General features: G+C 36.4%; 3 protein-coding genes across 3 annotated transcripts; all 3 read left to right on the forward strand.

The window, feature by feature from the left end:
- The first annotated feature begins 11 nt into the window (after positions 1–11).
- Positions 12–3,335, forward strand: gatc (glutamyl-tRNA amidotransferase subunit C). Its single transcript, XM_063017958.1, has 5 exons — positions 12–309; positions 809–859; positions 1,130–1,299; positions 2,680–2,783; positions 3,229–3,335. Exons 1-5 carry the CDS (start codon positions 64–66, stop codon positions 3,288–3,290), a joined length of 633 nt encoding a protein of 210 aa, XP_062874028.1. The 5' UTR covers positions 12–63; the 3' UTR covers positions 3,291–3,335.
- Positions 3,336–4,792: 1,457 nt separating this feature from the next.
- Positions 4,793–7,267, forward strand: LOC134335250 (uncharacterized). Its single transcript, XM_063017753.1, has 2 exons — positions 4,793–4,862; positions 6,058–7,267. Exon 2 carries the CDS (start codon positions 6,078–6,080, stop codon positions 6,549–6,551), a length of 474 nt encoding a protein of 157 aa, XP_062873823.1. The 5' UTR covers positions 4,793–4,862; positions 6,058–6,077; the 3' UTR covers positions 6,552–7,267.
- Positions 7,268–11,844: 4,577 nt separating this feature from the next.
- On the forward strand, positions 11,845–12,990 carry LOC134335251 (polyubiquitin-like). Its single transcript, XM_063017754.1, has 2 exons — positions 11,845–11,895; positions 12,384–12,990. The coding sequence occupies exon 2, from the start codon at positions 12,404–12,406 to the stop codon at positions 12,875–12,877; it is 474 nt and encodes a 157-aa protein (XP_062873824.1). The 5' UTR covers positions 11,845–11,895; positions 12,384–12,403; the 3' UTR covers positions 12,878–12,990.
- The last annotated feature ends 613 nt before the right edge of the window (positions 12,991–13,603 follow it).

Below are 13,603 nucleotides of genomic sequence, written 5' to 3' on the forward strand. Positions count from 1 at the left end.
TTAGCTTCTATCATGCTTGTTAGCTTGTGTTTTGTTAGCATGTAGCTAGCTGGTACTGACAGTATGAGCATGTCCTGCAGCGCGGTTTTTAGACACAGAACTTTATTTCAGTTTGTAAATCTGATTAAATCCGCGTCTTGTAGAAACGCCGCGCAGGAGAGAAGAATCACAACCGTCACCTGGAGCCGGTCACACCGAGCCGCTCAGCTGCGGCCTACACATCTCCGGTGTTTCCCAGCGAAGCCAACGGCACATGATGCCTCATTGTGCCGCTGGCGCTGCTCCAGTCACTCTGGTGTCATTTCAAAGGTACACAAAAGTCATTTATGGATCTGAGAAACTTGTAATCATGAGACTGTAATGTAAGGGAGCTATTTATTTTATATACCTGCGTGTTGCATTAAGTGAGTTTTAGTTTATTTAGTTATTAGTCTTATAGAGTGATCACGGTGTTCCGGACACTCGTGTACATAGTTGTGCAGCAGTTGGATTAGAAGTTTGAAGTCCTATAATGAATCTTAAATACTTATTAAGACCCAATTTGTTCACTTTTAACGAGTCAAAGATAAATTCAAAGTAAAAACAGTTTAATCATTCTGACTAACTGTATGGAGCACTGTTATTTTTAATAAACCATACACAAAGTGTGCTTGCAGGAGTGCTGGTGCTATACCGACCTGCCTGCAGTACAGATCTGTTACCCATTGAAACATGTAGTGTCTACATACTTTTGGCTGTGTATTATAGGTCCATGCAAATAAAGGTGATTGTGATTAGAGATAATTCTGACCATTCTAATATCTTTCAGGTCCCACAGTCTCCCACTTGGGAACCAGTATCAGAGAGTCAGCTTCCTCAGGTGAGTTTTTCTCCCATGCATTACACAAAATAAGTGTTTTATGCTCTTTTATTTTGCTCAGTAAAGTCTTGGACAGTAGTTGACAAACTTCACTGTCACAGCACACCTTGGGAACGATTTCCATTGTCGTATCACCTCCAAAATGACAGTGGTCTTCATATAACGCCCATTTTTAATAATAGTAATAATAATAATAATAATCATTGTGCACATGATACGTAACACTGTACCAGAATGATTTTAAAAAAGCAATGTGGTTTTTTCCTGCAGCCTACCAAGGTATCTCCAGACCTCGTGGACAAGTTGGAGAGACTCGCTCTTGTAGACTTCGGCAGTCAGGAAGGTGTGGACTGTTTGGAGAAAGCGATTCGGTTCGCTGATCAGCTCCATGTCGTCAATACTGACGGCGTAGAGCCGATGGATTCGGTCCTGGAAGACAGGTAAGGGTATGTGTATAAAAAGATAAAGGATTTACAGCTATTCACTGTTATCTTAACAACAACAACAACATTTTCTATCATCACTGTTTTATTAAATTGTAATTAATAAATAAAATCATGAAGATAAAGAGGCCTGACAACCACTTCCAGTACAACGGCTGCTTATCGCCAAGACCTTTGTAAATTACAGATAATAATTATTAAGCACAGACTTTTCATTTGTTAGTGTGAGCCACCTTGTATGCAAAGTGGTTTTGTGAACTGCACCGTCTGACTCTTGTGCCAGCGTCACACATAAAATGCAAGTGGAAAGTGCAGCACTTCTAGCCCTCAGTCTTTGTCCACAGCACATATACTCATTTGCATATAATATTAATAATATTTATAAAACAAACCAAAATTAGCTTGGTGACACTATTAGAACCACCTTAGGTAGCAGCGGTAGGGTGGAAACATGGCTGTAGAGGTGTGGGGCTTAAAGATTTAGGTACTTTTACCAGGAAATCCCCTCATCATTGCGCTGGTTTGCATCAATCTTTGTTTACCACGATTCATTCAGCTTGTTAAAAGCGGTTTGATCTGGTAACGGGTTGAATTGAGTTTCTTTGTTTGATCTTGTTGTTGACTTTGCTCTTCAGTAAATGAGGAAATACAGACGTGTGTCTGTAATGTGGTGTATTGTACGGTGGCATGCAGTTACACCTCTGTGTTTAAGTGCTTTTCTCTTTACTACAAGAATGAAATACAGACATGACGTATGAAATTCTACACGTATGCAACACCTTATTTATGTTAACACATGTTAGTACAACTGAATAAAGGAACATAATGAGAGGTCTGTGCTAATATCAGATGTTATGATGGGATCAGATATCCATGTGAAGCTGACACTCTGAGAACAGGATATTCACCTACACCTAGATTATAGTTTTTGGATCAGATCCTCAGTGTGAAATGAACTGCTAGTGAGTTTAGACTGTAGGTTTCATTTATCAGAAACACTTTGCATTGTTATTGTACCTGTTCAGACTCACCTGAGTTCAATTTGAGTCACTTATAGTAGTCACGCTGTGGGAAATATTTTTGTATGGGTGGTTTTACAACAGGCTCAGACCTGCCTAACATAACTTATATTATTAACATTCTTTCTACCGTTACTACTATTAATACTACTAATATAATAATAGCACTAATAATAGTAGTACAATTACTGTCGCCTCTACTATTATGTCTTTTGTATAAGTACCATTACTGTTTGTAATACTGTAATTAATGATAATAACACTAATAATAGTACCAATAATCAGGGGGCTGGGAATATGGTGGGGTTAAAGGTTATAATAATTATGCACATTATTACTGGGTGTGTGTGTCCTACAGAGCTCTGTATCTGAGAGAAGACGTGATTACGGAGGGAAACAATGCAGAGAAAATTCTTCAGCTCTCCAAAAACACAGTGGAGGAATATTTTGTCGCTCCTCCAGGTCAGCATGAGCGTTCTGTGTAGGTTTTTGACATTTAGCAGACACCTTCATCCAAATCGACTGACAGTACTGTGACAGTATACAGTCTGAGCAATTGAGGGTTAAGGGCCTTGCTCAAGGACCCAACAGTGGCAACCTGTCAGTGGTTGGGCTTTTAACTCAGATTTCAATGTTTATAACAGCTCACCTATGTAACGAGAATTAATTCTGAATTCAGTTTTGCTGACGTGGTCACCGCCAGTTTCACCATGTGATAAATGTATGACGTGGACTGTTTTTATCTGGAATTCCACATCACATGATCATTTTATTAGATTTCCATTTCCTCACTCCTGTTTACCTGTGAGATTCCTGAAACAGAAACTTACCTGCACTGTTTACTGCAAAATGCTCAGCGTCATAATCATTAGCAATTAAAGTATTTTGTTTTTTTGTTCTTACTCAGGAAACATCCCGCTACCGAAGAGAGAAGAGCGATCCGCCATGCTGAAACAATCCGATTTATAAACAGTCAGATGTTGTGGTTAAATAATTAAAAAATTTATTTATCTCTCTTGTTGTTTTAATTTTGTAAGATGATATTTGTCTTGGATGACATCATAAAAGTGTCTTCTTACTCGTATTAGTACAGAGATACTCAAACATAAAGATTTATGTGTTCCAGCATGGAAAATCTAATGGTGTCTGGAAACTAGCTGTCCTACGTGACCTAAATCACAGTAGGACCCACAGTCTTCAATACATTTATTTGTATAGCAGTTTTTACAATAGACAGAATCCAGGACCAACAGACCAATAAACCCGAGGGTGACAGTGGCAGTAAAAACTCCCTTAAAATTACTAGAGGAAATTATGAAAGGAACCAGACTCAGCAGGGTGGCCTGGAGGATACGTTACATAAATAGGACTTACACCATTAGTTCCTAATGCTCAGGGGTCCAAGTGATGTATTCCTAACACTAAGCTTAGCATCATTAATACAGAAGAGTTCAAAATGTTATGAATTTCAGATTTGTGTGTAGTTTTTGTGTAGGCTGGTTCACAGTTGTGCTCATTTTATGTACCGCATTATGTGGGATATGTTGTACTTAGCTTCCACTTACAGAATGTTCCTTATAAATGAATAGACTAAGAAATCGACCTGTATGGGTATGATTATAATCACAATTTAGTTACTTTATATTGCCCCTATAACAGGCCCCACTCATCCAAATTCATTCCAAATACATTTCATTGAGTAGAGGTGAGCTTTTTGTTCAGGTCTTTGCATCCAGTTCTTTAAACCATGTCTTTATATGACTGATAGGGTGGCAAGGTGGCTAAGTGTTTAGCACTGTCTCTTCACAGTGAGAAGGTCCTGGGTTCGATCCCCAGGTAGGATGGTCTCTGTCCTTTCTGTGTGGAGTTTGCATGTTCTCCCCTTGTCTGCGTGGGTTTACTCTGGGTGCTCCGGTTTCCTCCCACAGTCCAAAGACATGCAAGTGAGGTGAATTGGAGACACTAAATTGTCCATTAGTGTGTTTAATATTAAACTTGTGAACTGATGAATCTTGTGTAATGAGTAACTACCGTTTGTGTCATTAATGTAACCAAAAGTGTAAAACATGACGTTAAAAAAAATAAAAAATAATAATAATATATATCTAATAGGCACAATAAGGCAGGTCACACAGTTGGCACATACAGTATGTATTTAGTTTAATAGATTATATACACATGTTGTTAATGACGTGTCCATATACTTTTGGCATAGTTTGTATTCATTTTGTCCACCCTTATCTGTGTTTGAATATTCATGCTGACACAGAAGCTCTGTTTGTTTTTCATGTGTTTTCCTGTGTAATCGGTGCGGAATGGAAACCGAAAGTAAATAAGTCGGATCAGGAAAGCGAATCTTACTGAGGCAGCGGAGGTTTGGAAATGTGCCCTGTTCCTATTGGCTGTCTGGCGGTCAGGGGGCGGGGCTATCTCAGTATATTAGAATATGGAACCTAACTGTAGTCGCCAGTTAACTGGATCAGAGACGCATCATCAAGAGCATCAACAACTTTATATTTACTTTATATTTATACACACAAGGTAAGTTCTGTTTTAGCTTTAATTGTATTATTTTTATATATGCGATATAAATAACAGTCAGTTTGGATCCTGTTGTACAATGTACATAACATGAAGAGTTAAAATTATTTCTTTAAGGGGCTATAATAGGCTTATATGTCCAAAATGACACCTAAAAGTCTGTATAGAATGAATTGGATTCAAATGTGTAACCACACGAAAATGTTTGTTTCTTGTAGAATCTCTGATCACTTATATTCACTTTTGCGTAAAACTCCATATACATTACACCTACTGTCTGGTTTTTTTAGTTTAGTTCATCACAGACGTACAAGAATAAATAATTTTTGCTATTAAAATGATCATAATTTCTTGATTAGACCGTTAGTGATGTTTGATTCATGAATCATTCTTTTAATGAATCATATACTGAGCCGATTCATACGCCCAATGTAATCTAACTACCTTTATCGTGCATAATTATACAAAACACGACTTTGTTGTAATTTTATTAGTTAGTAAAAAGTAACATTCAAGGTCAAGTAAATAAATCCAGTTGCTGATTTGCGATCTAGACCGTTTAAAAAATGACCGACTCACTGAATCGAGCATCATGGTGACTGAACATATTTTGACTGTGAAGCTAATCATGTAAATCTGCACTTAAATACTTAAATTTAAGTGAAATGCACCTACATAAATTATTTATTGTGTAAATATGACGTGATTTTGTGTCTGTCTGCAGGAATCTAATGTAGTTTGTTGATTTTAAAACGTAAATAATTAAGTTTTTCAGCCAGACCCATTGCTAGCAGGTGTAAAAATCTGTAATGTGAAATAAATTATGCTAACAACTTTGGGGGAAGGCCATTTCCTGCTCCAACACCATTCAAAGGGACATGTTTAGACAAGTCTGGTCTGGGGGAATTCCACTGGCCTGCACAAAGTTCTGACTTCAACGACAGTGAACACGATTGGGATGAATTGGAACATGGACAATAATTGTTACACATTTGTGTTACACTCTGTACTGAGGAAATTACACAAACATATTTACTTAAAACTCATCATAGACAGTCAAGAACTGTAGCAACAGCTTCCATTATTAATAATAGAAGTAGCAACATGTCAATAATCTATTTATTAATGAAGGACATTTGTGTTGGAGATTTCATGTAATTATTCCTCATCACCCTCAACTTTATTCTCTTTACAGGTCATTAATCAGTGGACACCATGGAGCTCATCATTAAACTGCTGAGTGGAGAAACACGTTCTGTGTCCATCACACCGACCACCACTATCGGTGAGCTGAAGCGCACTATCGCCCAGATGTACAGCACCAGCACCTCACGCCTGAAGCTCTCAGTCACCAACGGTCGCATCATCCAGCTGGACCACGACCAGAAGACCGTGAGTGATTACGGCCTGATGTCAGGATCCACCGTGATGCTGCTGATCTCTGCGACCTCCATGCCTTTCCAAGTGTTCGTGAAGAACGAGAAGGGCCAGACCAAAACGTACGATGTCACAGATGAAGAAAACGTCGCTCAGCTGATGAGGAAGGTCTCCCAAAAAGAGGGCATACCGGTGGACCAGCAGAGGCTGATTTTCAACGGCCGACAGCTCGAGTCTAACATGAGGCTGCAGGATTACAACATCACTTCTGAAAGCACCATTTTCTTGACCCTCCGACTGAGAGGAGGCTGAAGGGACGAACTCACGTGGAGATCATTTTATGTTTAGAAATGTAGTTAAACTCTTGTGTTGAAAATCCAAGTAAAAACAGTTGTCTTCACATTCCTTTATGCAAGTTTGCAGTCAGTCACAATTCCACTCGTGTTAGTTAGTTAGTTAGATAAGGATCTAATTTCTTTATTTTGCTTTTGATGCACTTTTTTCTATATTGCTGGACTCTGTATTACTGGTTTCCAGTATTGGAAGTCTTAGGAAGTTTCCTCATTTCCCTGTTTAATGTATTAATTTATTAAATTATAAAATTCCTGTTTGCATTTGTAATCACTGCCTGGACCAACAGTTCGATAAATTGCCTGAGATCACGTCTGTTGGTGTAAATATACTATTTTTATTAAAGCTGTTTACTGTTAGTTTTAAATACGGTTATATCAAAATCGTTTTAATTTCATTTGTTTATGTTGAACATGTATATTCATAAATAATGTCTATTTTCCTCAGTATGTATGTAGAATTTTACATTCAAATGTCCCATAAAGCATTAGATTTATGTTAAATTAAAAATAGAATGTATTTTATGTAGATTTGTTTAGATCTGTACTGCACTTTCCTAAACGTTAACATATTGTATCGTTAATTAAAATATTAGGTGGCTAGTAATGATTCACTATGTACATTTAATTCCCTGATCAAAATTTTACCTCTGTTACAAAAAGTATTAATAAAATATAACTTTCTATCAGAAGTCTTGCTTTTATATGTTATTTTAAAATGACACATGACATGACAAATTTGAGGTGAAAAAAGGTATACAGTGTATATACTGGAGTATTATGTACTATAGAGTATATACTGGTGTATTAAGGAGTGTACAGTATATACTAGAGTATTTTGTAGTATAGAGTATACAGGTGCATTATGTTGTTGTGGGAATTCAAAATAACCCTTAAAGATTGACACAGACAACCGGGGTAATAATAATAGCAAATAATCAATTTATTACTCAGCTGAGGGCCAATCTCGTAATGCACACACACACACACACACACACACACACACACATGCCTTTACAGGAAAGAAAGGTAGATACCATCCACCCTATCGCTTTACTGCCCCTTCAGGCTCACTCTGCTCAGCGACCCAGCTCAAGGCCAACCTTCCACACCAAACTTGTTTATCATCCTACAAGAATGGTCAGTTTGTTAGGAACATGGCGTACTTCCATAACAATGCATAAGTATCAAAACGTTGTCTGCGGGGGTGCCCATGCCAAGGTAAACATATCTCTGGACCTCAGAAACCTTCTAAAAGTCTCTTCTACCTCTGCTAATTGAACTAAGAAAGCAGAAACTTATGAGTTTAATGCAAATAACTAATAAAAAAAATTCCAGTCACAATACAGAATGTAGTATACAATATATACTAATGTATTATGTAGTAGAGAGTATATACTAATGTATTATGTAGTATACAGTATATACTGATGTATTATGTAGTATAGCGTATATACTGGTGTATTATGTAGTTGAGGGTAAATACTAATGTATTATGTAGTATACAGTATGTAGAATACACAATGTAGTATACAGTATATACTGGTGTAATAAGAAGTATACAGTATATACTAATGTATTAGGGTCATTCCTAGCATTCGGTGCCATTTGAGTCCCCATGATTTAATATGGTATATTTTGTGTAAAAATAGGCTAATACTTATTTCTATAAGCTTGTCTTACACGATTAACCCCCCTCCACCATAGAAAACAATGAAGTGTTCCCAGGATTATTTAATAATAATAAAAACACTCTGGTTTTAGTGCAAGTAGGCTTAACTGCCATGTCCCCAATCATGTTTTCTCAAATTCATTTACAAATATAAGTAATAAAAATCAAACAAATTCTACATTTTTCATTATTGTTGTATAGCCTTATTTATAATATAGCTCACCAAATGTTATATTTTGTTATTAATACATTTTTAATATTTAAAGTCTTTAAAATAAGTTGTGTCCCTGAGTCAACTGTCCCCCCTGTTACTGTGATGGAAAATCTGTCTGGACATGCCCCTGACTCTTCCTCTAGTCACATGACTACCAGGAAGTAGCATACATTTTTGGAGGGAAATCATCCACAAAAAACAGAGTAGGTATCATACTTTATTCATTCTTTTTTCAATTTTTTAGAAAGGTTTACTGATGCGGTAAAGCATAACATGTCCACTCTGTTATGCTAATTTATAATGGAAAGTTATACATTTTTGTAATTTTAAAAATATGGTTAATAAACAGGTTAAAAATCTTTGTCTGTGGTCGCCATGAACTAGCCTGCTGTATATCACATGAGCAGTAATGCTAATTTTGGCATAAAATGTCCCTCCTGTTACTGTCCACCCTGTTACTGTTTTGCACAGTAACAGGGTGGACACATAGTAATAGGGTGGAAGTAAGATTAAGTATTGTTATTTATTATTAATTTAATATGAATTTATTTGTTATATATGTTTAAAAAGATTAGTTAAATGGGATGCATATATTTGTCAGGGAATGGCACCATTTTCTGCTGCAGAAAAGCAGAGGCGCTACAGGGCACATCGTGATGCAGACCCTGAAAAAAGGCAGAGCTACCTTAGTAAAGAGAAGGAGAGGTGGAGAAAGGACAGAGATGAAGGTAGAAAAAAAGAGGTGTCAGACCTCAGTGAAAGAGAGAAGAGAGCACAGAGAAAGAAATGGCGAGAAAGGAAGAGAAAGCAGAGTATATAAGTATTTGAAGTAAATAAGTATTTGATCCCCTACCAACCAGCAAGAATTCTGACCCCCACAGACTGGTTATGTGCCCATGAGGCACACAAATTAGTCCTGTCCCTGTATATCTCTCAACCACCTCAAATCTCTCAACCACCATGGGCAAGACCAAAGAGCTATCAAAGGATGTCAGGGACAAGATTGTAGACCTGCACAAGGCTGGAATGGGCTACAAGACCATCAGCAAGAAGCTTGGTGAGAAAGAGACCACTGTTGGTGCGATCATTCGAAAATGGAAGAAATACAAGATCACAGTCAATCACCCTCACTCTGGAGCTCCATGCAAGATCTCACCTGGTGGGGTAAGAATGATTCTGAGAAAGGTGAGGTCAGTCCAGAATTACACAGGAGGAGCTTGTCAATGATTTCAAGGGAGCTGGGAGCAGAGAAATGCTGGATATGACCCCAAGAACACCATCCCCACCGGGCATTTCTCTGCCAACAGTGGTCTCTTTCTTACCAAGCTTCTTGCTGATGGTTTTGTAGCCCATTCCAGCCTTGTGCAGGTCTACAATCTTGTTCCTGACATCCTTTGATAGCTCTTTGGTCTTGCCCATGGTGGTGGAGAGATTTGAACGGAAGAAACTGATTCTGTGACAGGAGTCTTTTATACAGGGACAGGAATAATTTGTAGCCTCATGGGCACATAACCGGTCTGTGGGGGTCAGAATTCTTGCTGGTTGGTAGGGGATCAAATACTTATTTCCCTTAATTAAATACAAATTAATTTATAACCTTTATTTAATGTTTTTTTTCTGGATTTTTTTTAGATTCTGTCTCTCACAGTTGAAGTGTACCTACGATAAAAATTATAGACTGTTCAAGTCTTTGTAAGGGGGTAAACTTACAAAATCAGCAGGGGATCAAATACTTATTTTCCCCACTGTATATGTTCCTGATAATTACTTTAGGTGTTCAGTACATTTGATGGTTGAAGGTGGGGGATGAGGGTGGGGGACACAAGTTGCTTCTTTTTAATGAAATTTACTGTTGGTAACTGTATGATGTCCACCCCGTTACGTCCTGCCCACCCTGTTTCCGTAAAATGAAATAATTTAAAAATGGAGCCAAATTCCATTGAAATTCCTTTTTATGCTAAAAGAAATGTATTCAAATTACATTGTGCCTTTAAAAACAATGTATATTTCTTTAGATAAAGCTTGTTTATAAAAATGTTCTTTAAAAAAAATTGCAGGATAAATTGAGGGACATTTAAGCTTTTAGAAAATATAAATATTAAAATAACTGTGCATTTAAAACACTTATTAATAGTGAAGAGAATGTCCTGTAACAGGGGGGACATTTGTCCTACGTCACATGCAAAAAATTTGGTCAAAATTATTAAAGTATAATATCCTGAGCTGGACCAACATATATTTCTTATAGTTTAACAAGCCCTCCTTCAGATAAAATGATAAAACCATGAAAGGTTTTGCACTTTTTTATAGGAAGTTACCAACCTGAAATGGCACCGAATAGTAGGAATGACCCATTATGTAGTTGAGGGTAAATACTAATGTATTATGTAGTATACAGTATGTAGAATACACAATGTAGTATACAGTATATACTGGTGTAATAAGAAGTATACAGTATATACTAATGTATTATGTAGTGTACAGTATGTTCTAATGTATTATGAAGTGTACAGTATATAGTGTACAGTATTTTCTAATGTATTATGTAGTGTACTGTATGTAGTGTACAGTATTTTCTAATGTATTATGTAGTGTACTGTATATACTGACGCATTGTGGATGTTTTAAGCATATAATTCATTTTTAAACCAAATAATTTCATTTTAATACTGCTGGTACTGGTATTACTACTTAAAACAAACACGAAAAAACTCATTTCTATGTGCAGATACAAAAATCATTTATCAAACTATAAAGAGCAGCTTTTTTGTTTACTCACTACAACAATCTCACCTGTGTGAGGAATTTGTGACGTAGATCGTGCTGGTATTCCCCGTCAGTCACAGACATTCACCTGATTTTAATAGATTTCCTTTCTCCAGTTCACCTGAGATTCCTGAAACAGAAACTTAATTCTACTGTTAAACTTTCAATCGTTATTAATTAAGAATGTAATTTCATTTAGACGCCTGAATTGTCTAGATAATGAAGTAACATCGGATCTTTAGTGCAGGATTTAATAATCAAGTGATTTTAGCTTTTTTTAGATTTTGTCTTTTTAATGTACTTAAAACACAAAATACCGCTGGTGTAATATTAAAAGTTCACATAAATACATGATGTGTTTTAAATGATTATTAAAAAAACATCAAATCGTTTTTCTACCTTTGTGTTTGAAAGTTATTTTTAAACTTTTGACGTTTGGAAAGTGAAATTTGGACAGAAAACCGAAATGAATGAATTAGATCAGGAAAGTGAATCTTACCTGCTGTCATACCTGGACTCTCCAAAAAGGGGCGTGGTCATGAGACCTATATAAAGCTCAGTGATGTACAGACAGACGCAGAAGCGCCTGAGATTTGTGGAGACACCAGAACCTGAAGATACCTGAGACCTCAGATACATTTACTCATTTACAAGGTAAGTTCCACTTATTAGTGAATAAGAGAGAAAATACATAAATTAAGATAAATGACTTCAGTCTGGATACTCTACTAAAGTAATTCGTTTTTAAATAAACGTGTTTTCAATAATACATTTTATTATAATAACTTTCTATAAAATGATTTTATGTGTATTAATTTTTGTGTCTTTTAGATAAAAAAGTTTTAATTTTAATTCCACTTCCTAATAACAAATATTATAAGTTTTGTACAGTTACATTCAAACATGTTGACAGGAATCATCATATTCAGTTATAATGCTTAATTCTACCAGCCTAACACGATTTATAGGATAAAAATCCTTTTTTAATCTGTGAATATAATGTTGAAGACTCATAAAAATATAGAACAAAAAGTATTCAAAGTAGCAACATGTTGATTCACTAATCAAGTACATTAATGTTGGGAATAACATGTAAATCAGATTGTAATCATTCATCACCCTCAACTTTATTCTCTTTACAGGTCATTAATCTGTGGACACCATGGAGCTCATCATTACACTGCTGAGTGGAGAAACACGTTCTGTGTACATCACACCGACCACCACTATCGGTGATCTGAAGCGCACTATCGCCCAGATGTACAACACCAGAACCTCACGCCTGATGCTCTCGATCACCAACGGTCGCATCATCCAGCTGGACCACGACCAGAGGACCGTGAGTGATTACGGCCTGGTGTCAGGATCCACCGTGATGCTGCTGATCTCCGCGACCTCCATGCCTTTCCAAGTGTTCGTGAAGAACGAGAACGGCCAGACCAAAACCTACGAGGTCACAGACGAGGAGACAGTAGATCAGCTGATGAGGAAGGTGTCCCAAATAGAGGGCGTACCGGTGGACCAGCAGAGGCTGATCTTCAACGGCCAACAGCTCCAGTCTGGCCGGAGGCTGCAGGATTACAACATCACTCCTGAAAGCACCATTCATATGACCCTCCGACTGAGAGGAGGCTGAAGGGACTAACCCATGTGGAGATCATTATTTATCTTAGGAAAGTAATTTTTTTCTAGGCTACAGTTATAAGTTATTAAAAGTTACAGTTATAGTTAAATGATAAGATCTCCAGGCAAGTCATATTTATTTTTATTTATACATCTGCTTTGTTTTCTGATCTGTATTGGGAAATAAATTGGAAATAAATTCTATTTAACTTCAATATGTAAGTTGTCATTATTGTTTTCCTTTTAAAACCTGCTTTACATCTGTTTTCTAACTGGAATGGAAAGGAGAATATACCAAAGTCACTTCATATTTGTATGGTGTTGAATGTGGTGCTGTTTTCTCTCTGTATTTCTGTACTAGTAAAAATTTCACTTTATATTTAATTTGTGTACAATATATACATTTAGAATAAGTAATGAACTGATTGTTTAATCGATTGTCATTTTAAAAGATCATGAACTACAAGCTTTAATAGAGCTTTAATCAAATATGACATTGGTGCTACCGTTACTTTTATATAGTGTATAAGTTTTTCATAAATTAGTAATAAATAAAATAGAACAGAACTTTTACTTTGTGTAAATTTGCAATTATGACCAGGACTTAGTGGTTAATACTGTAAAATTATATTTTAGATTCAAAACCTCAAACATTAGAACTATACAGTGAATGTATACAGTATACAGTATATATAGTGTAATATGTAGTATACAGTATATACTAGTGTAATATGTAGTA

This window comes from Trichomycterus rosablanca, chromosome 21, assembly GCF_030014385.1.
Source record: "Trichomycterus rosablanca isolate fTriRos1 chromosome 21, fTriRos1.hap1, whole genome shotgun sequence".
Classification (NCBI taxonomy): domain Eukaryota; kingdom Metazoa; phylum Chordata; class Actinopteri; order Siluriformes; family Trichomycteridae; genus Trichomycterus; species Trichomycterus rosablanca.